Below are 26,739 nucleotides of genomic sequence, written 5' to 3' on the forward strand. Positions count from 1 at the left end.
AATGCTCTCTGAGCTTTCTGGAGGACAGACTAAAGGTTGTAATTCTGAGGGAGTGAAAGTTGGAGGACCTCGATGACACATCTTTTGGTAAAGTGATAAGGAGCTTCAAACACTGCAGAATCCTTTATGACAAACCGAAGAGCAGATCAGCTTTTCAGGACAACAAAAGTTCTCCTTTAACTTCTTTGGCACTCTGTCTTGTTGCTACAACTGTTCCCTACCTTCTCCTGCTCTATTTTTTTTTTTAATTAGCATATAAGGAAATACATTTGAAGTCTAAGGCAAGGTTTTGTAGCAAGAACTACTTCTGCTGTAAAAGAGGAGTCTGTAACACCCAAGAGCATGAGCCTGCTGGTAGATGCTGGTTTCCCTTCCATCTGCATTGCACAATCTTCCTGAGGTTTATCAAAGGTATTCCTCTGCAAGCCAGAGGAAATATGAGAGCAGTCATTGAGAAACAAAGCCACATGGCTTCCTTTATTTTCTTCAGATTTCAAAGCAATCGGTCACGCTTACAGGAGTAGCTCCAGGCCCTTGCTAGGTCGGCAGCAATGAGCCTTCTGAACACAAGCCAAGAGTCCTAATGCTATCTAGATCATATTTCCTGTAAAGAAAGCAAGAAGAGAGCATGTGCTTTACTCCCTGATATTTAGCAGCAGGCTCGTTCCATCCTACAGCAGTGCTCATCTCTCAATGCTCACTTAAACTGTGTTGCAATGTATTACATGTCCAAGCAAGTATGTAGAGAAAAAAATCCATTGCATTCCTGCAACGGCTTCTACTTCCAGGCAGTCCATTTTGTCTCCAATAAAGTCAGTAACCACAGCAAAGGATTGTCAAAAGAAATCTTTTAGTTATTTTAACATAGAGTCCAGTTACCTCTGCTTGTTACTTGCTGGCAGAAAAGCAGCAGGCTGCAGCTTTCCTCCTGTTTCCCTTTTAATAAGTTAAATGAATTTTAATTCCATGTGTTTACTGTCAGTTGTCAAAGATGGGAAAAGCTGTTACAAAACTTCCAAAAAAACCCCAAAACAACAACCCCTGTGGCATATACCTCACCAGGCCATGGAATGCATGCATGCATACCTGGCTGCATTGAAGATGCTTTAAACAGGTCAGGGGAACTGCATCCTGGTGTTCCTTAACTGCAAAGGAAATTCAGATGTTCCTACCCCAGACAGTCAACCTGTATTTCTAAGATAAATACCATTCTCTGTATTTCTTCAGACTTCCTGCAGAAACTGTGCATCTCTGCAGCACCTGCCCACAGCACAAGGCTTAAAATATTTCAGGTGGCAGCAGAAATTCAATGGCATTGGTAGGTGGGCAGTGAGCAATTGTGTTGTGCATCACTTGTATATTTTTTTACCATTACTATCATTTACCTTTCCTTTTCTGTCCTATTAAAATGGAATTGGGATAAAGACAGTTTACCTTTTTCCCCAACTGTGTCCCCAGTCCCACTCTGGGAGGTGAATGAATGGCTGTGTGGTGTTCAGCTGCCCAATGAGTTAAACCCTAACAACTTCTAAAGGGAAGTTTATTAAGCCTAAAGATCAGACCCTAACATTCCAGTTTATGACACACCTAAATGTAAAGAGCCTGAAATTTGTACTGACTTCCTCTCCAAAGAGGCAAAATTCAACTTCTACTGCTGAGTAGAATCAAAGTCCTTTCTCCCTATACACACACTTCAAGCAGCTCATTAGGTGTTTGAATAAACTTGACCTTTCTGGATCATCGGGTATATACGACATGAAATGAAATGTCTTTGAAAGATCCTTTCAGGAACTGCCATTGTTTCATCATTAAATCAGTTTTAAATGCTATGTCATTAGAAATAACACATCTCTCTTGCTTTAATGCATTCCATGCATTCCCCTTTTCTATCTTCAATGTTTTAGTTTCCGCACAAGGGATCAAACTCTCAAATTCCAGTCACTTCTTTCTTGTGGCTAAAGATTTCTGGGAACTACAACCTAAACTGCCATTCTTTCTTCAAGTGGATCCTTCCAGCTGCAGTCACAGCACCAGCTCTCCATCCTCTGCACAGACACTGCATGTTAAACTTTTAAGTTCTTTAGAAAACAGGATGAACCCTTCCTTCCACAAATCTCACTTGCATTTTCAGACCAGTAAGAGAGAAAGAGAAGCCTTACCAAGATGAAAGACGTTCCACTGACATTCAGGTCTTCCCTAAAAAGGACCTTAAGGACTGGAGCCATAGGATTCACAGTTGCCAACACTGTGGCCACCAAGTGATACATCAATCACTGCTTACAGCCACCACCAAGCAGAGGGCCAAGTCTTTGAAAACATCCTAAACCTTTCCTGGCATAATTTAAAAACACAAGTCTAGGAACATGACCCTGAGCATACTGTAACACCAAGTAGCACCAAAAGCAGCTAAAATGGGTGAGGAATAGACCATCTTGGCAGTACTACTGAAATGCATATGACCAGAGGGCCCCAGGATCTTCCTGGAATTGCAAGAACAATAGTAAGAGATGTATTTCTCTTTTCCTTGTTATGAGATGGCAGAAGACAAGTACCTGACAAAATCCTGACAGGACAATAGTGGCAATATTCCCTCTCTTGGTAACATCATCCAATCAAATTATGTGATGCACATTCTGTAACTATTGCTAAGAAGTTTCGGCCTTACTCTGAAGGGAAGTTCACAGAGCTCTCCACAAACTGTAGCAAAAGCTGGAAGGTACAACTGATTTGTACCCCCAAGAGCAGGCCCTTGCACAGCATATTATAATAATACAAAAATCAAACTGCATAATAACCACTAGAAGATCTCGGCAACAACAGACAGCTCCACTCTGCAGCAGTGTGCAACTGCTAGGTGGTCAGTCAATGTTTCAGGCTCTTTGTGTCACCGCTGATGGTCCAAGCTCTGACAAACCCAATGCCAGCAATGCACGTGGCCAATAAACCCTGACACTCATGGACAGCTGCTACCAGCACCCAGTATCAGCAGACAGCACCATTCACCTGCTATTCCTACACGGGGGAAGTCCCCAAGGCTGCATGAAGCATCAGGCACTGCAGTACCAACCCTGCAATACCAAAATCTCTTAGCACAGGACAGGGAAGGTGGTCTTTGGGGATACTGACGAAGAGTTGTGTTGACTCCTTCTTCCTCCAGCAGAGCAAGACATGGTCAACTCCATCACATCTCTGTCCACAACTGGTGGACACAGAGTTTTGATTCATGTTCATATTGTTGAGCCTTGACTATTTTTCGTGTGCTAACCCAGTGGCTCTATACATAACCACACCAATATAAAATAAACCAGTGTGTGCCTGAACTGTTCCTTCCTCTACACAACTCTCTCCCCACCACCAGGTTCTGATGGCTTTTTGTTGTTACTGTTGTCTCTTCTCCATTTCAGCTCTAGATCTTCTCTGAATTAACTGCATAGGCACCTTCCATGTTACTTCTGCTGATCACAGGAAGCTCCTCCCCTCTATTTATCAGGGTTGAAAAAAGCCACAATCTGTTAAATGCCATCTTCACAGCCTTGCACTTTAACGAGCTGGAGTTAGTCATCAACCCCTCCCCACCAACGCTGGCTGCAAGCCTCCTGCATTTACACACTTACCCATCTACCCAAGAGTAGCTGCTGAATACAGAGGACAATCCATCAACAGGAAGGGAGGTTTAAAGTAATAATATACCAAAATCTCTGCCTGACACCCATGGGTAAAACAGCAGGGCAAAAATAAGACTCCAGGGTAAGAATAACACCACGCAGAATACCAGAAGAATCATTGGAGCCCCCAACCTTGGGAAATGTTAAGGGAATTTAAGCCAAAGATCTGGCAGATATGACATGACATAGCTGATTTTGCCACAGGGCAGAGAAGACAGAATAGGTAACCCTTGTTTGCTGTATCTTACTATCAAGTTCTTGCCTGCCATGACAGCCAGCTGGTTTTCTTACCTTCCTAACCAGCACATATCCATCTGTTGGCTCAATAGGTACTTCAAATCAAGAGGTTTTGGATAAGAATCATACTTTCCTATTCTCAGTTTTCATATTATGTAGTACTAAAAGGTCACAATACAAAATTCTAACCTCTGCAGGGAAGAAGAAAAACACAGAACAAATAAAAAAAACCTCACCACTGCCATCTCATTCCCACCCTCCCTCAACCCCCCTGAAAGTATCCCAGGAGGATAAATGAGGATGACACCTGCAACTTGAAAATAAATTATTTTTCCATTTTTTCACAAGTCAAGCATCTTCCAGACAGTCCTGCTCCAGCACCTGAGGAAGCCTTTGCAAATACAAGCTGGATACTTCACTTCCCAGTGCTCCACTAGCACAACCACATGGCTTGGACAAGCAGCTGAGTATTGAACTACAGCTTAAGACAACCTAAAGTCAGGTCAGGCTTCAGGAGACACAGAAGAACATTCTATTTGTCTGTCTGCACATCAACCCATCAGTTCTGCAAGTTTCATGTTAGCTCCTCCTCTGTCCTACTACCACACTTGCGGATAAAAGCGATAAAAATGTGCAGCTGTAGAAGAATAAACAGAAAAAAGGCTTAGGTGCCCTAAGACTCCTATACATTCTGTATAAGGAACAAGATTTTGAAACATTCAGACAACTTATTCTTCCTACCTTCACTGCTCAGAAAAACTTGCATTACCTTCCAACTGAACCATTTTTATACTTGAGTTTAGCAACCTCAAAAGGTTTATGAAGAGTTTTGATGGGTTTTTTTTCTCAAAATATGAAGGTAGAAACAGCACAACCAACACCTTCCTTTAGACTTTATTCACCAGGGTCAAACCATACAAAAGAAGTAAACACCATTTCCAAAAAAACAATGAGGAACAAGGTACTTCAGCACACTAAGAAACATGGTGCTTGTTTATATGCACATTTCAAAGCAGAAACTTCCAGTTCTAATTAAAAAATGCTAATTTTGAGACAGATTTCAGAAGACCAAAAATTTGTTATTGATGGAATAACAAGCCTTGAAGCAAAATACACTTTACTGCATTAATGTCAAGTGCTTGATTGTTTTGACAGTTTGTAGGGCAGATTTAATGGAGTTTTCCTACATATTATGCATCCCAGCTCTTTTGCATACAGCAAGAGTACCTTTAAAGGAGGTCATGCATATTGAATGAAGTTTTGGCAATACAATCTGACAAGTTGTTGAAGCTAGACAGATGTATCCCACTAACTCTGGAGACAACGTTGTCAAGAGACACTTTCATATCCTAATTTTGTATTACACTTGCACATGTTTACATCCACACACTGAGGACCACTTATATATTCCATCTTTATCCAAATTAAAATTAATTTAACTCTATACCCCACAGAACACAAATAACTAGGTTTGGCACATATGATGTTCTCGTTCCTGTAATCTAGAACACCCAACAACACTGACAACCATCCCAGAAATAATGACTCCTCAATCTTTGAGATTTTAGTGTCATATTTTAAAATAGTGTTGAAAGAAAAAAATTGCCGTTTAAAGCATAAGCCATCAGGGAATTGCGATTTTTGCAGCTGATACCTATTTAACATAGACCACAACTTTCCTGAACTAATCCTCCAAGTGTCACACAGGATCTTTCATTCCTTAAAAGCCTTTCAGAAATCATGCACTTAGTCTTATGCCTCATAACCTTTTGCCATTACCCACAAACTCCTGATGATTCCACCCAAATCAAGCTGCTGTACATTTCCTCCTTTTGTTCTAGCCTCAAGTTCTCTAATTCACATAAGAAGTCCCATAAGAAATTCTAGCAGACTTCCCTTTTGCAGGAGGCCCAAAGGCTCAAGCTGGTGTTCTGCTTGTCCTAACGTCATCTTGTGGAATATTGTGCTTCATAATCCAAAATCCACATTTTCAGAACCTGTGTCATCTGTTTGTAGCAATGCTTCATTCACCACTGTCTCATCCATACATCCTTCATACAGCTATTCTTAAAATGTATGTGCCCAGCAATCAACATGTGTATGGTAAACTGAGGAAGAACCAGAGCACTTCAACAATGAAGTAGCTGTCATTCATCCCCAGGCTTCAAGTGCTGATAAACACAACCAAAGGAGGAGTCAGCCAGGTTGAGAGGTCAATTTGCAAGAAACAGATACTTTGAAAGGTATCCTACCAAAGACAGAAGACCACACTGAAAAGCAACACAGTTTAGATTTGTTTCCACTGGCTTTCCACCTAGGCAGGAAATCAGTGACTCTAAATGCTTTTCACTTCCTTGGACAGGTTGTAGACAAGTGGGAAGTTCTCCGACAAGCCTCATATCCCAAATAACAATCAATAGGACAAGAGAAAACAGTTGTTCCAGGAGAGGTTGAGATTAGAAGACAGGAAAAAATTGTTCACAGAAAGCGTTGTCAAGCATTGGAACAGGCTGTCCAGGGAACCAATTGAGTCAACAGCCCTGCAGGTATTTAAAAGGTACGTGGATATGGTTTAGGGGTGGCATGGCAGTGCTGGGTTAAGGGTTGGATTCCATGTTCTTACAGGTCTTTTCCAGAAGCTTTGGCTTTGCTCCATTGCAACATCTTTACCAGCATGTGTTTCCAGAAAATTCCAGATTGTATCACTTGTGGCATCATCTGAACTTAAAGACTTTTGGAACAAGGTTTAGGTTTACCCCAGGTCAAACATTTTTTTCCTCAATTCTGCGTGAATTGATTAGATTTGACTACAGAAGTTTATTTAAAAAAGAACCTTGAAGAACTCGATTTCTCCATGGCTCCCTAGCACACACACCACCTGCACAAGGCCATCTTTTTCCATCAAGACTACGAGTCCAGTTCAAAAGTTCCAGCGATGAAAGTTGACCAAAAGGCACCCATGCCTATCTCAGGTGGTGAAGGAAAACACTTAGAGATGTGGTTCCACAACAAGTCTGACTGAAGAAAAGTCTGCACAGCCACAAAGAGCCTATACCACCCTCCCCCAAAAGCCTGTGCTCCTGACCCCATTCCCTCTGTCAGGGTTGCAGTCACTGAGCTGACCAGCTGAAAGATACAACTTTCCCTTCTGGTTGCTTTACTTTTTTAAATAAATCAATCCCCTGGGCTGGTGGACAGCCTTCCATCACATCAGGGCCAGCACCTGGGTGGGGGTAGCAAGGTCCAACTTCAAGCCACAGTGCAGGATTAGCCCAACTTGGGCCAAGAGGTGCCCCACCCTACAGAGTTCATTTGCATCTGCCTTCATGATGTGGCAATTAAAAAAGAAAGTGGCTTGGATGTTTCTTGAGAAAAGCTGCACCTGAAAGCCTGTTTTGACACTTTGTTCAAAAATTGCCTCAGTTTACTTCCTTGTGACAAGTTCAATACAAGCAACTTTACCCCACAAAAAACCCAATTCAGCATCCACTATACTCTGTATTTCTCCAAAAGGAAATGCAACCTGTAATGGTCCATATTAATATGCTTTTAGCAAACTTAATAATCTGAAATCTTGTTAAAAGGTCTGCTAGGCAACATAAAACATGGATTTTGTCCACACTTCCCTCTTCCTCCATCCCAATACCCTCATTAACAGGAGAGCTGCCCTCAACGGGCAGGAACCACCGTGTAATGCCAATGTCCTGACCAGGACTGGAAGAGAGAAATTTTAAGGAATAACCATCCCCCAAACTCAGGAAGCAGATTTTGTTTTCTCACATTATAAAATTCACAACAAATCTGCCGTTCACTTCAAATACAGACCTTGGAAAACAAAAGGGAACCTCTCAAACCCTTAAGGAGATCAATTCATGACTGACAAGGGCCACTTCGTGTTTTTACGCACCACGCTTCACGTCTGCAGCTTCTGATTTAGGAAAATTTGAGATGACACCAGCCAATTGACTCATGCAGGATTCACAGAGCCTGAGTGCATTATGAACATCCCACAGAGAAGCTGTTTCGATTTTGGATGGAATACACAATTAAGTTGAGCAGTTTTTAAAGCACACCCTTGGATGTCACCTTCAGGAGAGCTACAGGAAATTAATCATAATGGCATTTATCACTTTTTAGCCTGCTCTTCTAATCCCGGCTGCGTGGTCACGCCAAGTTTCCGCAGCAGCCTGTACCGCAGAGGTGGCTGCCTGAGCCAGAACCTACACTTCAGGCAGTGTAGTATATCTAAATGAAGAGCTCCAACTTTATATAGCTTATAAATTACAGGACCTACATTTCATTTGGCTTTTCCGGTCGACGTTAACTTCAAGTTGTGTAATCAAACACCAAAACACCCCCACACATACAAGCAAAACGTGCAAGTGTTACCATTGATAGATCAGAGTAGGCAATTTAAGAGTTAATCCTCGAGCAGTGTCCTCAAATAACCCTACGGTGGGTTGATATTACAGCTGAACATGCTGCCTCTAGTGCTTCCAGCTACTGCTATCAAACGCTCTGTAGCAACTTCCCCTGCTGCAGCCACTATCACAGTCACTAACAACACCGAAATGCAATTAAAGCTGGCATTTCCAGCCTCATCCCGCTCCCCTGGGAGCTGCAACCTTTCCTCCTCGCAGCATTGCCGCACCCTGGCAGAGCCAACTGCGGCCCTGGCGAGGGAGGGGCTGTGGAAGTCATCTTGGCACTTTACAAGGGACAGCAAAATGCTAACCTTCCGTATCAGCTGGCTCCCGAAGCGCTCAATTTTCCTGTTAAATCTCAGGCTTTCCCATGTTGTGGACACAGCCGATTGTGTAAACCAAATTACAGCACACGACAGCGGTAATTTCTCCATTCCTCCTCTGTTGACATTTACACGGGCAATTTATCGCCTGCTAAAATTACCACTTCCCCCATCCAATCCCAGAGGGATCCCTGCTCGGGGCGGAACGCTGCTGTGCGAGCAGATGCCATCTTTCAGACACGAACAGCAAAGCCTCAGCTCCATTTTACAGTGCAAACCTCCTAATATTCAAACAACTCGTGTTTTCAAACTACATTCTGCCATAACAATTATCTTTACTATTTACAGGTCCATATTGAAGTTACTGCTTTTTCTGCCCTTCTTGCTTTTCAAGCAAAGTGGAAGGGGCAGAGGCATTTTTTTAGCTGAATACAATCATCTGGAAGCCTTTCCATACAAATCTAACCCTGACTGGTCATTTTGTTCCATCACAGGTTTTTTTTTGATACCTGCATGCCGCAGTCAGACCATGACTACTTCTGCCTGCAGCATGGTGTGCTCTACACCTACACACACAAAAGAAGTTGATTTATTTGTCCGGGGAAGAAAATAGGTAAGTTCCCTAATATTAACTGGATTTTGCCCTCAGAGCCATAAACTGCCCAGGAGAGCATTTTCAGATGACCAGTCCAAACATGTAAAATTTAGAAAGAGAATTCCTGTTTCTGCAAGTACATCTGTAAAACCACCAGCACAACTTAGACAAACAGCAGGAAAGACATCAGGCTGAGATAAAGACCTACAACTGAAGCAGTTGATTCAAACAATACCTTCCTGCTTATCTTAAATCCATCCGTTCAATATAATACAGAGAATCCCATTAATAAGGTACTTTACAAGATCATCTAAGAAACTTCTTCTTTCCTACAGGCATTTGTGGTCTGAATTTGTACATTTGTTCTATAAACAGAAAGAGAATGAAACTGAGCACAAAGCATTTTTGGCGACTCTACCCTGCTTTTTAGAGAGGCTGTTACTCTAAAAAGATTCAGAAAATCTTAAGTCCTGCTTGATTTATTTCCAAGCAAATCCATTATTTCCAATTATATTTGGGATATTAAGTTATGACCAAAATACAATTATGAAGATTCTTTTTAGTGAAGGCAGTAACTTTATAAAATTTTATGCTTCATCATGCACAAGGCAGATTTCTTCCAGAATCAAATCTCAAATAGCTGATCCACCCTGGTCACTTCCCAACTAACAGTAATGGAAGTCAAGTTCCTCTGCTGTGAAACTCAGATCTTGGGACAAAATCCATCTGATTTTGACTCAGAATCTTGCTGAGACAAGCACACTTACATAATGGAATTTAACTTACTTAGACCAATTTAAGCCTGAACAAAACCCAACAGAGACATTCTTGCGTGATTTTGTCTCGTGTCATGCCACGACCTGCACACTACATCCACAGATAGTCAGTCTTCTTCACCAAAAAACAACTCCTGAAGCTCCTGGCAAATACTCTGTCTGCATCTCAGAAAGTATGACTACCTGGGAATTCATAAGGCTTCCACTGTGATCTCTCCCATCAGCAAAGAATAAGAGTTTCACATATGAAAGGCTTGATGGTGGTGTTGAAAGATAGAGGGAGTGTATTCAAACAAGCAGACTCCTGAATTTTCTATTCTGAGAACTATTATACCAGAATACCACTCCCAACATCTAGTTTACCTGACAACAGCACCGGGATAAGATTAAAATTTAATGTAAATAAAATAAACAAGGCCTTAGCACGAATCCAGTAGAATTTTCAGACCCTGTTTCACAAATCTCCAGGGAGGACGTGCCCACCCTTCAGTGCACACACTCATAACCTGAGAGACCCACGGCGTTGTTGAATCAACAGCTGTAGGGAAAAGCTCACTGCTTGACATATATCATCAAAACCTGGTTATTTCAGCAGCTGACAGAGAGACACATGGGAAAAAGAGCTCCTCATTTTATGACACCTTAATCTCAAACACTGTAGTTACAGGGGGAGCATCCAACTTCCCAGAGCAGGTCACCTAAGCATTTAGGGCCAACCTATGAAACTGTAAGCATTTTACAACTCACCAAAGTTAACCTCCCTCATTCCAGGGTCAAGATTAATGTTAATAGAAAAACAATGCCGTTCCCTAACTACACAAGGAAATGTAGAAAGCATTTCCTTCCAGTCCTTCAGATTCTGGAATTATTCCCCACTTTAATGAGCATTACCTCTATACAATGCAGCATTTCCTCCAAAAGAAACGTACTTCCTTTTCTACCACCCAAACACTTGTCCTAAAATGAGATTATATCCTTTCTTACCCAGGGTTCAAGTGATATCCTTGCCATCATAATACAAAGCAAGACTTAATTAAAAGTTTCCCTGAAGCCAAACTCAGTCCCCATCCTACTACACTTTAGGAGGCATATTTGGGGAAGCAGAGGACAGTTTAAATCTCACAGGTTAACCTTCCTGCTTTTCTAACAGCTTTACAAGATGGAAGTAGGACCTCAATGGCCCATTCCTACTGCTTGAACTTCTACCTAAGTATTTGCTGAGAAATTTAATGACAATGAAAGGAAAATTCCAGTAAACCAGATTTTTCCCCCCCACTCTTAATTCTATGTTCCTACAACTTGTAGCTCTCCTAATAAAATTGGTCTTGTCCTATCAAGGCCAATTCCACACTAGTCCCAGAAAATTTAGTTAAAGAAGTTCAGCAGTAGGTCTTCACAGTTAGGTAGCATTTTGGCCATCCTTTTCACGAGTAGCATTGCTCACATCACCACCCAAACTAACATTATACTACTTCTGTTTCTCCTCAACTGGTCCTATACCCTATTAATATCTGATTTCCCGACTACTGCTTGTCAGTGTCAACAGATGAAGGACCAAAGCTCAACAGTACACCCAGTCCCCACCACAGACTGCCAAAGGACAGAATTTCAAGCATTCCCCCTTCCCACTTACACTGCCCATTGCTTTGCTCCCACCAGTGCTCAAAGAAGAAAACATAACACACAAGACAATGAACACACTGCAACAAGTGATGTCATATGGACTGTGCAAACTGATCAATCTACTCCTCACTGTTCTGTTTATGGGCTGGACAAATTCATCAATCCTTTTAACACCAACCTGGCTGCAGCTATGCACAAAATGCAAGAAAAAGCCCTCCTTATTTAGCCCTTTTTTATATTAAAAAAAGCTTTTTTAAAGGGTTCTTTATGCTGTGTGCCATGTAAGACAAATTACTGATATAGCCACTGCTTTCAATGTAAAAACCTCATTTATATCAGAGTAGTATCTCTCTGTAACATCTTTTTTTTCCCCGACCACACATTATCTTCCACACTGATCTATGCTTTTAAGTTTGATCGATTAGCACCGGCTGTACTACAGCTTGTTTCCCCCCCTGCTTCAAGAAACATCTGACATCGTTCTCCACCAAAGACAGTGAATGCAGGATCACACTTTTTATACGGAACAAACCCCTCTATCAGCTGCTATAGACTCGTGCTGGACGCTTCCAGGAAGTTCGTCCCAGCGGATGAGCCCGTGCTGGATTGTCCCAGCAGCGCCGTGCTGGGGACAGCCCGGAGCCGAGGCGGCCCCTCGGGAACAGCGGCTGCGCTGCTGCCGCCGCACCAGCACCTCCACGGGGGCAGAAACAGGCCAGGCACGGGCAACGCACCCGCCTGGCCTCCCCAGCACTTCAGACTGGCTCTAAATCACAGAACCACCGAGGCTCGAAAAGCGCTCTGAGGTCGACCAGGGAGGGACCCAACATCACCGTGTCAACCACGGCACTGAGTGCCACGTCCAGTCTGCTTAAACAGCTCCAGGGACGGTGGCTCCACCACCTCCCTGGGCTGCCCATTCCAGCGTCCGATCACTCTTTCTGAGAATAAATTCTTCCTGGTGTCCAACCCAAACCTCCCCCGGTACAGCTGAAGACCATGTCCTATCGCTGGTTGCCTGGGAGCAGAGCCCGACTCTCGCACCTGGCTGTACCCTCCTGTCAGGGACTTGTGGAGAGCGACGAGGCCTCTCCTGAGCCTCCTTTTCTGCGGGCTGAGCTCCCCCGGCCGCTCCTCACAGGACAAGCGCTCCAGACCCTTCCCCAGCTCCGCTGCCCTTCTCCGGGCTCGCTCCATATGGAGCGCGGGGCGGAGCTGGACCTCAGCACAGCTAAGCCGGCGGGGAAGGAACCCCCTCCGCAGCTCCCCCGAGCCCGCTTCTCCGGGCTGCGTTCGGGGAGTGCGGGGGGCGAAACTTCCTATTAAGGGCACGGCGGCCGCGGGCCCGCAGCTCTGCGGCGCCGCCATGGCGGGGCCTCCCTCGCTCCCTCCCTCGGGCCGCGGCTGCGCGCTCGGGGCGGCGGGAAGCGCCGCTGCCTCCGCTGCACCTGCCGCCGCCGCCGCGGGGGAGGGCGATGCGGCGGCACCCGGGGCGCCCCGCCCGCAACCCCCCGCCGCGAAACCCGCGCCGCGCTCACCCACGCTCCGGTAGCCCAGGATCGCGATCTTGCGGGACTTGGACGGCGGCATCTTCTCCCCCGCCCGGCCCCGAACCACATCAAGGGCGGCGGCTGCGGCGGAGGGCGGCGGCGGGCGGCTGTGGGGGCGCGGGGCGCGACGCCAGCGACATGCGGGGGGCGCGGGGGGAGCGGCGGCGGCCGGAGCGCGCTCGGGACGCGCGGCGCTGGCAGCGGCGGGGCCGCACCACGTGACCGCCGCCGCCGCGCGCCGGCCCCGCGTACGCACCTGCGCGTCACAGGAAAAAACTCCCTGCGTCACCCCCGCCCGGCGCGCGCCGATTGGCCGGCGCGGCGGCGGCGGCGGGCGGGGATTGGCCGGGGAGCGGCAACGGCGGCGTTCGAAGGGGAGGGGGCGGGGCCGGGCGGGCAAGGGCGAGCGGGGACGAGGGCGGGGGGGGGAGAGGCGCGCGCCAAGGCCCCGCGCGCGTGCGCGCGCAGCGTGAGGCGGTTGGTGCGTCCCGCGCGCGCTGCCCGGCCCCGGCCCCGTCCCCGAGCTCCCTCACCTTGGTCATCCTGTCCCTGTCCCGTCCCCGAGCTCCCTCACCTTGGTCATCCTGTCCCTGTCCTGTCCCCGAGCTCCCTCACCTTGGTCATCCTGTCCCTGTCCCGTCCCCGAGCTCCCTCACCTTGCTCATCCTGTCCCTGTCCCGTTCCCGAGCTCCCTCACCTTGCTCATCCTGTCCCGTCCCCGAGCTCCCTCACCTTGCTCATCCTGTCCCTGTCCCGTTCCCGAGCTCCCTCACCTTGCTCATCCTGTCCCTGTCCCGTCCCCGAGCTCCCTCACCTTGGTCATCCTGTCCCTGTCCCGTCCCCGAGCTCCCTCACCTTGCTCATCCTGTCCCGGTCACTGTCCCTCTCCTGGTCTCTATCCCCGTCCCAGTCCCGTCCCCGAGCTCCGTCACCTTGGTCATCCTGTCCCTGTCCCTGTCCCTATCCCCATCCCTATGCCTGTCTCAGTCCCGTTCCCAGACCCGGCCCAATCCCGTCCCTATCCCCGTCCCGGTCTCCTTCCCCATCCCCATCTCAGTCCCTATCCCCGTGCACATCCCTGTTCCTATCCCTGTCCCCGTCCCTGTTCCCGTCCCTGTCCCCATCCCAGTCCCGTCCCCCGCCCCTGCCCAATCCCGTTCCTCTCCCCATCCCTGTCTCCATCCCAGTCCCCGTCTCCTTCCCCATGCCCGTGGCCATCCCCGTTCCTCTCCCCATCGCAGGGGCTCCTCCCCGGGCACTGGGATCTGGCGCTGCCCCTGCCGTGTCCCCGCAGGCTCCAGGGTCCCGTGCCGGGAAGGGCCGCTCGGCCGGCCTTGTTTGAATTTGTTTGAATTTGTTTGAATTTATCTCGCTGCCTCTTCAGAGCGTTCCCCGTGCGCGCAGATGATTTATGGAGAAACGTCGGGTACCAGCGTCGATATAAAGTGTTGGGAATTGCATGGAAGGGAAGGCGGCGTTTGGGAGCTTGGGAATGGTTAACTGTGAGATCCAAGGGGTGGGGAGTTTTCCGCTGTGAAAAGAGGGCTGCGTGTACTGGTGGTGGCTGCAACACTTGATGGATGCAGAATTTAAGGGAGAAAGACAGGAAAGTCATATTCCCCCTTCTACACTTTGAACAAACTTCTACATTTTGAACACTTTGGATTAATACAAACCCTTTACACATTTTCTTGAAAAATGAATGTTAGAATGATTCTTTTTTTTAATGTGCATCTTTTTGGGGAACACTGATACCTAACACACAATTATGCCAGGGTACAACAAACCACACTAGCAGCTGGATGATGTTGAGTGACATGGATTGGCTTCTCCCTGATCTCACCCATCCACTCCCACATATTCATCTAACCTGGTGAGAGGGTGGGGAACTAAAGCAAAAGAAAGCCATTTGTACACAAAAGTGATTTACTTCTGGAGGAGCAGACAGGCTTTTGGGAGATGCCTGCATTTTTTGGGATAGTCTAATTATACCCTTCATCTTCTGGATTATGGGATTTTACAGGACAAGTGCTGGTGACCAGTTAAACAGCAGGAATAACAGCTTTCAGTGAATAGGTCCATGATGGAAGGATAGTTTTTTCTTGAGGAAACATGGGGGGTTTGTACTTTCTCAGTGATGGCTGTGGTGATACAACTCTGCATGCTCATTCTCTGTGTCCAGCCTTGTTTTTTTCCACTCACTACAGCAGATTCCCACCTCATCACAGCCCTCGAGCATCATCCCATATGGATTGGTGGGATTTGGGGAGTCTGCAAAAAAGCAGCAGCCTGTGGAAATGCAGCATTTGTGAACAGGGATCCTGTTCACAGCTCCCTGAGAGGTGCAGAGGGACAGCCCTGCCTCATGTACAGCACCAGATTCCTCTTTGTCTCGTGTCTTGTAACAGACAAATGGTTTCTGAAGCACATGAGGACTGCAGTAGCCATGATCCTGCAGGACCAACCCTTGGAGCTGTGCCATCATCTTTACATTCACTCCCTCTGGAACCATGCCATGGTCCAAAATCTGGGCTTTTTACTGAGCCAGAAGACTCAGAGGACTGAGATAAGAATTACCTTCCAATGTCATACATGGATTTGGAAAAATAGCTGACATTTGTGGTAGTTATGCTTTCAATTTCCATCTCCTTACAGTTCTTATTACTTGCCTGTCATATTTTGGCACTGGGCTTTTTACTCTGGTGAAACCTAACTTGTATTTTCAGGATATATATCCATATCCATCCACATGGTCAGAGTGGTAAGAATCAGCATTTTTTTCATTTGTAGGAGTTTCTGGTTTTGTTCCTTCCACTTCTTTTGATTAGGTCTCTTCCCTTACACTCTTTTTCTTATCCCACTGTCCTTTTGGAGCTGTGTCTATTTATTTATCTGGTTTCTGTTAACTTGCCCCTGGCTCAGTCTGTGCTTGTTTAGGGGAGTTCACTACTGCAGGGTTTCTGTTCCTCCCCCTTTATTCGCTTTATTGCCTCAAATTGCAATGGAGTTGTCTCACCTTAGGATGCTTGTCAACAGCAAAACAGAACTCATCCATTCTGGGCATGGGTTTATTTTGAAGAAAAATCTTTAACTTCCTTTTCTTCCACCGTTCCTTTGGAGGGAATTGGATAATAATCCTCCCTCCAGCAGGATCCTGTAAGTGCTTCATTTTGTCTTGGCTGGGATGCTGGGAATACAGGGAAATACAGAGCTTTCAGGGGAGTTTGTTGTTTTTCCATGCTCTAGGGCTGGATGACACTGCTGATGGCCTTTGGCAGCACTCTGGGACACTGCTACTCAAGAGGCAGCAGCTTAAGCAGAGGTGAGAGGATCTGGACTGTGGTAAGGCTGTTACTACATTTCTCCTGCCCAGCTGAAGTCTAAACACTTCTGGAGTGCTTTGAGCAGAGGGACAGCACACCTTTGGCTGTGAATGTCTAATCTAGGCATTGTGCATTATCTGAAATCTTATTGTTGATATATTTGGGGCTGAACAGCCTCACACACCAAGTACCCCTTTGCTGAAATCCTCTTCCCCTGTAGCAATCCAGGTGTGACGCTCAGCTTGTCTTTTCCCAGGGCAGCATTCCATAGCATTGGCTGCAATAGGAATTAGGGTCGTGCCTGTACATTCCCTGCTCCTGCTGCAGCCTCCTCACGTCTGCAGTGTTTGCACATTGAGCTCCAAAGCAGTTCAGAGAACTGTGGGACAAGTGACGTACCCCGTGTGCCTCTGCACTGGCCGTGCTCCAGGCCTTCTCCCTGTCTCCCTCTGCCAGGTACTCCCTCATCAAACCCAGCCTTGGGATCAGGTCAGATGATGAATGACATTAATGTTACTATAAACTGTTTTCTCAAAGAAAGCAACACATCGGATGTGGTTCTGAAAGACAAGATTCCAAGGGGGAAAACAGCAAGCAGGGCTGGAGTGAGTGTCTGTGGGGAGATCAGGATGCTGAGGGAGGCAGGACAAACACTGCATGTTGCCTGTATCTACTTTTGTTGCCTGCATCTACTTTTTCTGATGGAGAAAGAACCACGATAGATTTCATGTAGTAAAGGTAACTCAACAGCCAAGTATTTTTACACTAACCCAGTACATGCAAACCCACAGCCATCCCACTACTCAGCTCCCAAATGCAGAACAGCTCTGACTTGCACCTTCAATTCCTGCAGCAGCAATTACCAGCACCATTACCTGCTCTGTCCTTCTGCAAAGCAGGGCCTTCCCAAGGAGTGATTTGAAGTGTGTCCAGTGTTTGCACTGGGCGTGCTTCCACAGGCACAGCACAGCCCTTGCTGCCTGCAGAGGTTACAAAGTACATTCAGTTCAGCCTTGCACTTGTTGCTGCTCCCTCCTGCCTTTTCACAGTGATTCTATTTTGCAATATTCAGATAGAAACGCTGGCAAAAAGTTAGTAGAAGGAAATTAAGGGACTAATTCAGTTCAGAGGGGCTGCTGACACCATGGACTGGTGCCCTACAGGTCCTGGTGTGCAGTTGGCAGGGACACACATTCCATAGGGTTTTTTCTAAAGGAAAGAGTTTGATGTGTAAGTACAGGTCACCTCCTGCCCATTCACTACAGCAGGAACAGGTCTGACTGCAACCAGAAAACAAATGAGTACCAAGAAAGTGACTTTCAAAACCACATTTAAATTAAGTGCTGAAGTGAAGAGTAAAGAGCAGTGTCTGCAGAACATTCTTTTTGCATAAATGCATTATGTGGGTACAAGGGTTGCATTAAATTATCCGGAATGGCATTTTCCTCTGGAAATTACCCTTAATAAGTGTTCAATATGGGTGAAAGTTCACAGAAACTTTAGAAGTAAACTGGTTACTTCTAAAGCTGCCTGGAGAGCTCAGTGGAAGCAGTTACAGGGCCTGCTGTGAGACAGGATTGAGCATGTGTGGTTTCACTTCTAGTTGGACCAAAACTGAAAAACTCCAATTTACCCTATGCTCCCTCCAAAAATGGCAAGAAGTGTTCTCCACATGCAGTCTTGGAACTGCTTCAGTCAGATTCCTCCTGTCTGCCATGAGGACGAGTGCTCAGGCCCTGGAAATCAAGGCTTGTTCTTCCAGTTTTACTCCAACATTCCCAGCACAAGAGCATCCCTTAATAAAAGTTAATCTTTTATTAGGCCTTAGATACACAACAATTGAATTCACTTCCTAGCAAACAGCAAATACCATCTGATCTCAGACCCTTTACCTAAAGGATTCCAGAAGTAAAACAGGAAAATGTTTTTCATACATGTCAGCAAAGGGTGATTTCTCCTCAGTTCAGAGCATCTCTAGGTACTGAAAAATACTGAGGGCTGAAGTCTACTAAGAAACATTTTCTTACACCTAAGCAGTTAAAAATATCCAGAGTAGGTAAAAGCCCTTCAGAATAATTATCTTTCACAGACATCTCTTGCTGTGCAAGGAAATGCACAGGAAAGCAAAGGCATCAATCACATGTTATTACAGTCCTGCTGGTTAAAATAGAAACCATTTCTTCACCTGCACTACTGTACAGGCTCTCAGGAGTCACAGGGGACATTTACTGACCCCTCCATCTGCAGCACGGTTGTGTCTGTGACAAGAAAAGGAGCTTCTGGAGCTATTGCTGTAGTCTCAGATCTGCAGGTACTGCCTGCTGCCTGTCCAGAGGGGAGAATGCACAAGAACTGGAGTCTAATGACATTTTATTAATTCTTTTTCATGGCTGAGACCTCAAATGAGCAACGTGAAGAGCCCTGGCTGAAGCTTTAGTTACACTATCCCTTTAATCTGGAACATGCCGCAGCGCTGCTGAGTCACCCCTCCTCTCCCCACCCTCATTTACTTACTCCTGTCCCTCCCTTATGCTGGAACAAGCATTTTTCTAGCTCTGTAGAAAACTGATCTGTATTAAAAATGACATGATTTCTTTAGCTTTGTTTACTGCATCAGCACTGGCACTTGTGCCAGCACAAGCAGAGTGTATTTTGATGGCACTGCTATTTATTTGTGCTGGTGGGGTCACATCACAGTTCTGTCACTCACAAATGCAGACTTCAGAGCTGAATTCCAGAAAGAAAGGGTGGAAAGTCTCTAAACACAGTTTTGTACCACTGAGGAAGCTGTTCTCTAGTTTTACTAGTCCTGTGTCCACAACATGTACAACAGCAGTTGTAATAATGTGAAAATGGGAAGCTTGTATGTGGCTATCTGAAAACTGCAAATTCATTCTGGCTTTCTGCACACTGCAGCACGCAGGCAGGCCCACAGCATCTGCATGAACAGGGACAGAGGAATTTGTGCTATAAAATAGATATAAAAAAAATACCAGTGGTTCAACCCTTATCTTTAAAAATACCTTGACCAGAGGGCCGAAGAATGTGTTCATGCAGACGAGTGATAGAGAGATGTCAGGATGCTTTTGGGCACCTCCCTGCCACCCCATCTCCCAGAGGAGGCTGCAGTGCCTGTGCTGGAGCAGAACCTTGCTTCCACAAAGCTGCATCCATGTGGTTTGTGTGGCATTTGCAGGTAGCATTACTGCCCACTTACCCTTAATCAGTTTCCTACCACAGGTTCTCCCCTCCACCCACCCTACGAGAAATGAGAGCCACTATTTGTAGTTTGAATCACTCCATCTCCCACACGAGGATAATCAGAGCTGGGCTGGTGTCAGCTCTGAAGGCAGCAACCAGCACCAAGTTGCTGCTCTTAGGACAAAGCAGCTGCTCCAGTTCAATACCACCTGGAATTGCAGGGAACAGAGTCAATATTTACCCAGTCAGAAAAGGTGCTGGAGGAGACTTGACAATGTTTTTCACAAGGTAAGAAAGTGGAAGAAAATCTAAGTGAACAGTTTCCATCATGTACTACAGGAATATTTTTAGTCATGAAAAATACCTGTAAGAAGGAAGTTTTCACACATTTAGTTCAAAATTTAAATTCACGTAGAAAGGGGAAAAGTTCTGAAGAAAGCTTTTCATTACTATTATTACTATAATATTTACATTTTATAAGCAAACTGAAAACTGTTCACCTTTTACCTCCATGTTTATGAATGAAAAAATAATGTATCCCTTTCCTGCATTATTCCAGTGCAGTATTCAGGCTGAAAAAATGGTACAGAAGTCCTACCTACAGTATTCCATCAGCATAAGCCACCTTGAAATCCAGAGGAAAATAAGAATGCTCCTGGTTTACACTAATCCCAATGCATGTACATTCATACCTGCGAAAGAACTTGGCACGAACTGCTAAAACCAAACTGATGTTGTAGGGTTTAATTTCTTCCATCTACAAGAATCTACAATTATAAAAGTCTCATCTTCAAACTTTACAGTACATTTACATTAGCAAATACCCCACGGCTTTCCTCACTCCTCCACTTCTGTACAAATCATATACAATAAAAAGTTTCGGGTTTTCATTGTACAAACATCATTTTACACTTTAATACAGGTGAAAATATTGTCCTCTGGCACCTCATTTCCTCCATGGTGCCTGTGTATGACAGGACAGAGCACTTTCAATCCACGCTTCCAAAATCTTCAGCTCAAGTAACACAGACTGGTGAACAGGGCACAGCTTCTGCAACTCCAAAGTTTTAAATAATGAGAAAAATCTCCCACTTGTTTGTATAACAATCAACAGTTTATTAATGGATATGGTGAAATTTTAGCTATCCACCAAAGATGTGTAAAAAATTGTCATGAAAGTAAAAATAAATAAAGCTGTTTTTAAATCAGTCTTGTTTTACATTTCAGTTCAGAATGCAACATTGAACACAAAACTGTCATTGAAGTTTTAAAGAAGTCTACTGATACCCAAATTACAGCTTTTATGACAAATCTAATGAGAACTGAAACTGATTTGGTTTTAGGTTTAAAGACTTTCACATTCAAATACAGTGTCTCGTTTAGCACAACACTTCCTTTGACAGTGATGGGCAACAGTGATGACATATTGCTGTATTTTGACATAAGGCACTATGATATGAATATGCCATACACTTGCCTTATGTCACATATATCCATTGCTGACCAGTGACTTCTGTCAAATACAAAATGAAAAAGTTTCAGAATACAGTGCATTTTAATGAAGGACATCATGTGAAGTCTTCCAGCAAATGTTTTGAAGACATTTTGAAATACGAGCCTACATTTTAACATAAGCTTTTGTCATGCTGCTTTTTTTGCGACATCACTGGGGGGAAGAGACTCATCATCCATCACTAAGTCCCAAAACACATCCTCAGCCATCCTGCTCTGTTCCATTGCAGTCACTGCTCTTGAGACAAACGACCCAGAAACTCTGTTCAAGTTCTCCTACAAATGTTTACATTCACAGCAGTCATTCGCTCTCGTTCTCCTTTTGTTTGGCACCTGGGAACAGAAGAGGAAAGCAGCTGTCATTTCCTTGGCTACACAGAACTCATTTCAATTGCTGCAACTTTCCCTGATCACATTCAGAGTACTGAATACAGCATTTATAAAGAATAAACTGCAGGATTGCTAAATGTCAATGTGAGACAGAGCGAAGGAGGCTCGAGACCATCACTGCTTTAATTTCATTGCTAAGTTTAAGTAACCCTTCTGGGAAGTTACTCCAAATGCCTTTGAAGATTCTCCCCAGCACATAAAAAAAATTTGTTTAAAAACTCCCAACTAAAAACCCACAGCCCAAACCTGTCCCTCAGCTTAGAGCCAAGCTTAATCATCGTAACAGCCCCCAGAAAATGAGTCCTGCTTGAGCACAAACGATGTAAGAATTTAGTTTAACTACACTTTGTTGATAGACTCATTTTTCCTGGCTCAGAGGCAGATTTTGCTTACAGCAGGGATCTGAGAGACCTGTCCAGCAGGACTGTGCAGCATCTCACCTCTTCTCCAGGTACTCAAACATACTGGGCAATGAGTGAACACTGTGGTGAGCTTGGATTCAGCATCCAACTCTACAGAATAACAATCTTTTGCCAGAAACCTGGAGTTGCTACTTGCATGTATAATCAAACACTGAAAGATTCATTAAATGCATCCAGTTTTCACATAACAACTGTTAATTTTTTCCCAAACACAGGCTGGTCTCAATTCCTGCCAGTCAATAAATTTTCCTTTCCAGTCTGTGAAGAGAACTAGACAAGTGATTTATCTGGTGTTCTTAGGAGCAAAGTCATACTTCATACTCTACAAATCAGATTTACATGGCAGATATCCTCCCTGCATGAGACAAATTCTAGTCTAAAATTGGGCAGTTGCCTGTGGAAATGCAATCTGATACTTAACTGCTCCCCAAAAAACCTTCCCTCACCCCCTCTCTTCCAGTGGCATAGTCCTGCCCTCTCTGTTGCTCTAACCCCTGTCCTCAGTACCAGACTGTTCTGTGGGCAGGTTCAGTGTGCCAGGCTGACTGAACTGCAGCTTTTTTTGCTGGCTCAGTTTCCTGTTAGCTCAGTGAGTTACAGCAGCTCAGGGATCTCCCATTGCAATAATTCCAGAGCACTTTTAGCTCAGCTTAGAGTTCCAACATAGATGTCCATGTAACTCCAGTACAACAAAGCTCTTGGTTTGTCAGCACCCAAATGCATCTTTTCTGTCTCAACTTTGCACCATTAGCACTAAAATCTGCTCTCCTGGAGTCCTGCTACCCTCCAGTCATGGATGAAACTCCCTCCTCTGCCTGGAGAGGCACTGGCTGCTTGTCTTTACACCTCTCTCTTCTTTCTCCAGGCAAGGATTCCATTTGACCCAGACCTCTGGGCTGATTTCTCATCCATGCTTTCACAGAGAGCTGGGTTCCTTGCTCTGCTCTTGCTCTTCCAGGTCATTAAAAGGAACCAGATGTACTGACACAACACCTCCAGCTCTAAGGCTGATGGCTTCTCTTCAGAACAGAAACATTTCTATTTAAACAAGGCACATTACCTTTTTTTTTTTATGTCTACAGAGGAAAAAATACTTCTATGTAATTATGTTATCCATCATCTTTTCTGTTAGGCAAGAAATTAAGAAATTTCAGTTAAGCTCACATATTGACTTTTTCTTTTTTTGAAGGATGTATCTGGCTCTATTTGTCTGATTTTTTGAGGCAAAATAGTAATAATCCTCAAGACATTTTACCTTACTCACAGAGCCAAAACAGGGCTTTGCTTTAGTTCTTGTGACACTGAAGTAACTTATGAGGTTGAAATGAAATTACAATTAAGAACATAAAGCAGTTAAGAATTAAGCAATTAAGAAATTGGGCAAAATTTAAAACCAAAACCAATCTAAAACCAGCCAAACCAAGATAAAAGTAGCAGAAATAAACCTATTGCTGGATACTTTTGTTAAAATGAACCTGGTCATGTTTAGATTGATCACTAGAGATTTAACCTGATCACAAGAGTTTCATACTGGAAGAGTTCTGGTGGGCTGAGGGGCCATCTCTGACTTAAGTTATGCCAGCCAAGCATAGCTGGACAACAGCAAGGCTGCAAGAAGTGATTTTTTAGTGGAAAACACAGCTGTGGCCAGAGTACAGAAACTCAGAAGGTGGGAAAGGTGCCCTGTTGTAGATGTTGTGTATACATTCAGCTTCATCCACTTAAAACATTAATCAAGACTTTTTTTTCTCCTAGAAAAGAAATATGAACAGCAGGGACATTTATGAAGCTTCTGCATGCCCTCCTCAGTGAACAGGAGACTGACAGTTAATATTCTGTCAGCATTTTCCTGAAATTACTTGTGTATTTAAGAACTATAGTCAGTTACAAAAGCTGAAAATCAGACATTTATCACTGTGAAATAACTGAAACCCAGCAGGGTGTGCACACCCCAAGGGCAGATCCATACCTGCAGGTGTGAGTACCAGAGCTTGTAGGATGTCAGACAGGGAGATGATACCCACAATGCTATCAGCTTCATTCACTACCACCAAACGATGAACCTGCCAGCAGGGAGAAGAGTCTGAGATATATTGACCCGATTTAAAGTAGGCAAAACAAAGAAAAACAAACAAACAAACAAACAAAACCCCTAAAGTAAAGCAGTATGAAGACAAGTAGGAAAAAAACAACCCAAAATGGTTCAAAATGTGAGGAATAGCAATTCTCTCACAGCAACACCAACATGCTTGCCCTACATAAATGAAAGTAGTGCATGTTAAACAGGCACACAGCTAGCTGGCATGGCAACAGAATCCGATGTGAAGTGACAGGTAAGTCGAGATCTAGATCTTGAAAATACTTCTGCTCTCAAAATCTGGCACTCACATCAAAGACTTTTCCCCAAGTTACAGTCTCTGCCCAGCTCAGCCTGTGGTCTCCAGAAGATTAGATACAGTAATAAAATGAGGATTCCTTCTGAAAAATACTTCCTCAGCAGAGAGACACAACACTAAAATGTGTTGTATTTTGGCACCTCTGACTTGGTTTTAAGTTAATTTTTATCATAGGGATACGAAATGGAAAGTGAGTGCCAGCTTGGTTTTAAAACAATTTGTTTTAAACAGACTGTTTAAGACAGAAAAAGGATTCAATTTATCTGTGCAAATAAACACAAGGACACAACTTGGAAGAAAGATTTATCAACAGTAAGACCATATTTTCAAACAACAATCTTATCCATACAAACCTCTTCTATGGAACATTTTACACCAAAAAACTTTTGTCCTAACTGTAGGGAAATTAGGTGGATACTCCTGTATCCTGAAGCTTATTTGCCAGAACAAACTGAGAAAAGCCACTGCAGACCCAGGGAAGTGTCTGTCCAAAGTTCAGAGCCTACTACATATGTTTACTTTTACCCAAGTGAATTATCTCTCTTCACTATTAAGTTGAGAGAAAATATTTTATTTTTGATAAAACTATTTAGGTTTATTTATTTCTGCATATGCACATGTTTAATAATTTTATTCCTCCCTCAGTGTAATTAATTCAAGAAAAATGGACAACGTTTCATTTGTTTAATTGCTTATAAGATCAAGCAGTTGTCTGGCAGCTAAAAATAGCTGTGTAGTAGTTTTGACTGACTCATTTTTACATGTAAGCTCACTGTGTTTAGACTGAACGAGAGGGTAGGAGTTGTTCTTCAAACACAAATGTCTAAAGCTTCTTAAGATAGTAATAAAATAATCCAAGTTTGAAATCTGTGTATCAGGAATGCTAAAATTATTCAAATCAGGAGGAAGCTCAAGCAAATGCAGAAAGTTACAAGTAGAAATTGCCTAACGAGGTTCTAAGGGCTTGTTAACAAAGTGCAAGTTTTCCTCATATCAAGTATATGCCTGGTTACAACCCTAAAAAAAAAAATCTTGTAATTGATGAAGTTAAAGCATCTAAACGGAGCTGATCACACCTCAGAAACCACTGAAACTGAGAATATTGATTTTCTTCTGCAGAGAAGCCTTACAAGGGAGGAAGACCTACAAACTCATTCACCTCTGCATGAAAGGAAGTTCCCAGTAGTAACAAACAAGATAAACAGCACCAAAAGAATGGACAGCACACAGATAAAAAATTTACAAGAGTAGTTAGTGAAGGCTTCTTCACAAGAATTTACTTTATGGCCCTGTTTGACTGCATTTCTATGAGAGCAGTGCAGGATTCCATCATGCATCAAAACAGGTTGCACCCAGTGCATTTCCTGAGCCAAGCTATAAACTGGAGTTTAACAAATGATTTGTTTGCAAAACTTATGACAGGCTTGGAAGAAACTTGGGAAAGCTTTGCATTCAGTTTAGTTAATGTCATAAAACAGAAATGCAAATAACTGAATATCATAACAGGTATGCTGTGCAATATTTTGCACACCCCTATAAGCATCTAAAACTTGAGTCTATAGAGCAGACTGAGTTAAATATTAATTATTTTAAAAATTATATGGTTTTAAATGATTTAATAATACAATAATAAATATTATATTATTAAATATAATCATTCAAACATAATTATTAAAAAATACTTTCACCAAGTAATCAAAACAATTTAAAGAGGATAAAATTGTACTGTTTATCAGTTTCATAACACAAATTATAACTTATTATGCAGAGACTCACCTCAGCCTTCACTATTCTATCCACAATGGTCTCCAGTGTTTCCAGCATACTACACTTTACAACACCTTCAAAATACTGAGAGCGGTGCTGTAGGGCTTGTGTCACTGTGATATCTAAGTTATTATACGTTTTTTCAGCAGCAAGATTCTGCAAAAAAACAAACCCAGGCCACATCAGAGAGCTCAGTACTTAGTAACAAAGTACTCAATACAGTAAATATTTTGGCATCAAGCAGATAGGCATTTCTGGTCTAAGCTGAGTGCATTCCAAGTAACACATTAAACAAAGCAGATGCTCTTCAGCTTCACATTCTGGGAACTGTCAAGCACAATGATGCTGAACACCATCTGACACCCTGGGTTAACTGACAAAACTGGAGATATGCATTAGGCCAGTGAAAATCTTACTTTGTATCTCTTCTTTGGCTTGGTGTCACTCATCCTGCTTTTGCCAGGAGCAGCACATGTGAAGGTGAAGCTCTTCAGGTTTCACACCACACAGAATATACAATTTTTTCTTTGTTTTT

The 26,739-nt window shown here is 44.0% G+C and overlaps 2 protein-coding genes and 1 long non-coding RNA gene across 11 annotated transcripts in view; 1 reads left to right on the forward strand and 2 right to left on the reverse strand.

Moving 5' to 3' along the window:
* The window catches only part of RHEB (Ras homolog, mTORC1 binding), a 38,325-nt gene extending 24,962 nt beyond the window's left edge, over positions 1-13,363 (reverse strand). Inside the window, exon 1 of the mRNA XM_053982319.1 lies at positions 13,182-13,363. Coding sequence (XP_053838294.1) covers positions 13,182-13,233 — 52 coding nt within the window. The 5' untranslated portion in view covers positions 13,234-13,363. The remainder of the gene's footprint in view (positions 1-13,181) is intronic.
* A 375-nt stretch (positions 13,364-13,738) lies between these two features.
* Positions 13,739-20,364, forward strand: LOC128815381 (uncharacterized). Its single transcript, XR_008439631.1, has 3 exons — positions 13,739-16,349; positions 16,440-16,515; positions 20,277-20,364. It is a non-coding gene; the product is annotated as an uncharacterized LOC128815381 (long non-coding RNA).
* Positions 20,365-20,446: 82 nt separating this feature from the next.
* The window catches only part of PRKAG2 (protein kinase AMP-activated non-catalytic subunit gamma 2), a 236,211-nt gene continuing 229,918 nt past the window's right edge, over positions 20,447-26,739 (reverse strand). For all 9 annotated transcript variants that reach the window (XM_053991497.1, XM_053991342.1, XM_053991662.1 and 6 more), the window contains 3 exons: positions 26,214-26,360; positions 24,011-24,104; positions 20,447-21,562 (listed from right to left, as the gene is read on the reverse strand). In XM_053991497.1, the coding sequence (XP_053847472.1) occupies positions 21,531-21,562; positions 24,011-24,104; positions 26,214-26,360 (273 nt within the window). In that variant the 3' untranslated portion in view covers positions 20,447-21,530. The remainder of the gene's footprint in view (positions 21,563-24,010; positions 24,105-26,213; positions 26,361-26,739) is intronic.

Source organism: Vidua macroura, chromosome 1, assembly GCF_024509145.1.
Source record: "Vidua macroura isolate BioBank_ID:100142 chromosome 1, ASM2450914v1, whole genome shotgun sequence".
Taxonomy (NCBI): domain Eukaryota; kingdom Metazoa; phylum Chordata; class Aves; order Passeriformes; family Viduidae; genus Vidua; species Vidua macroura.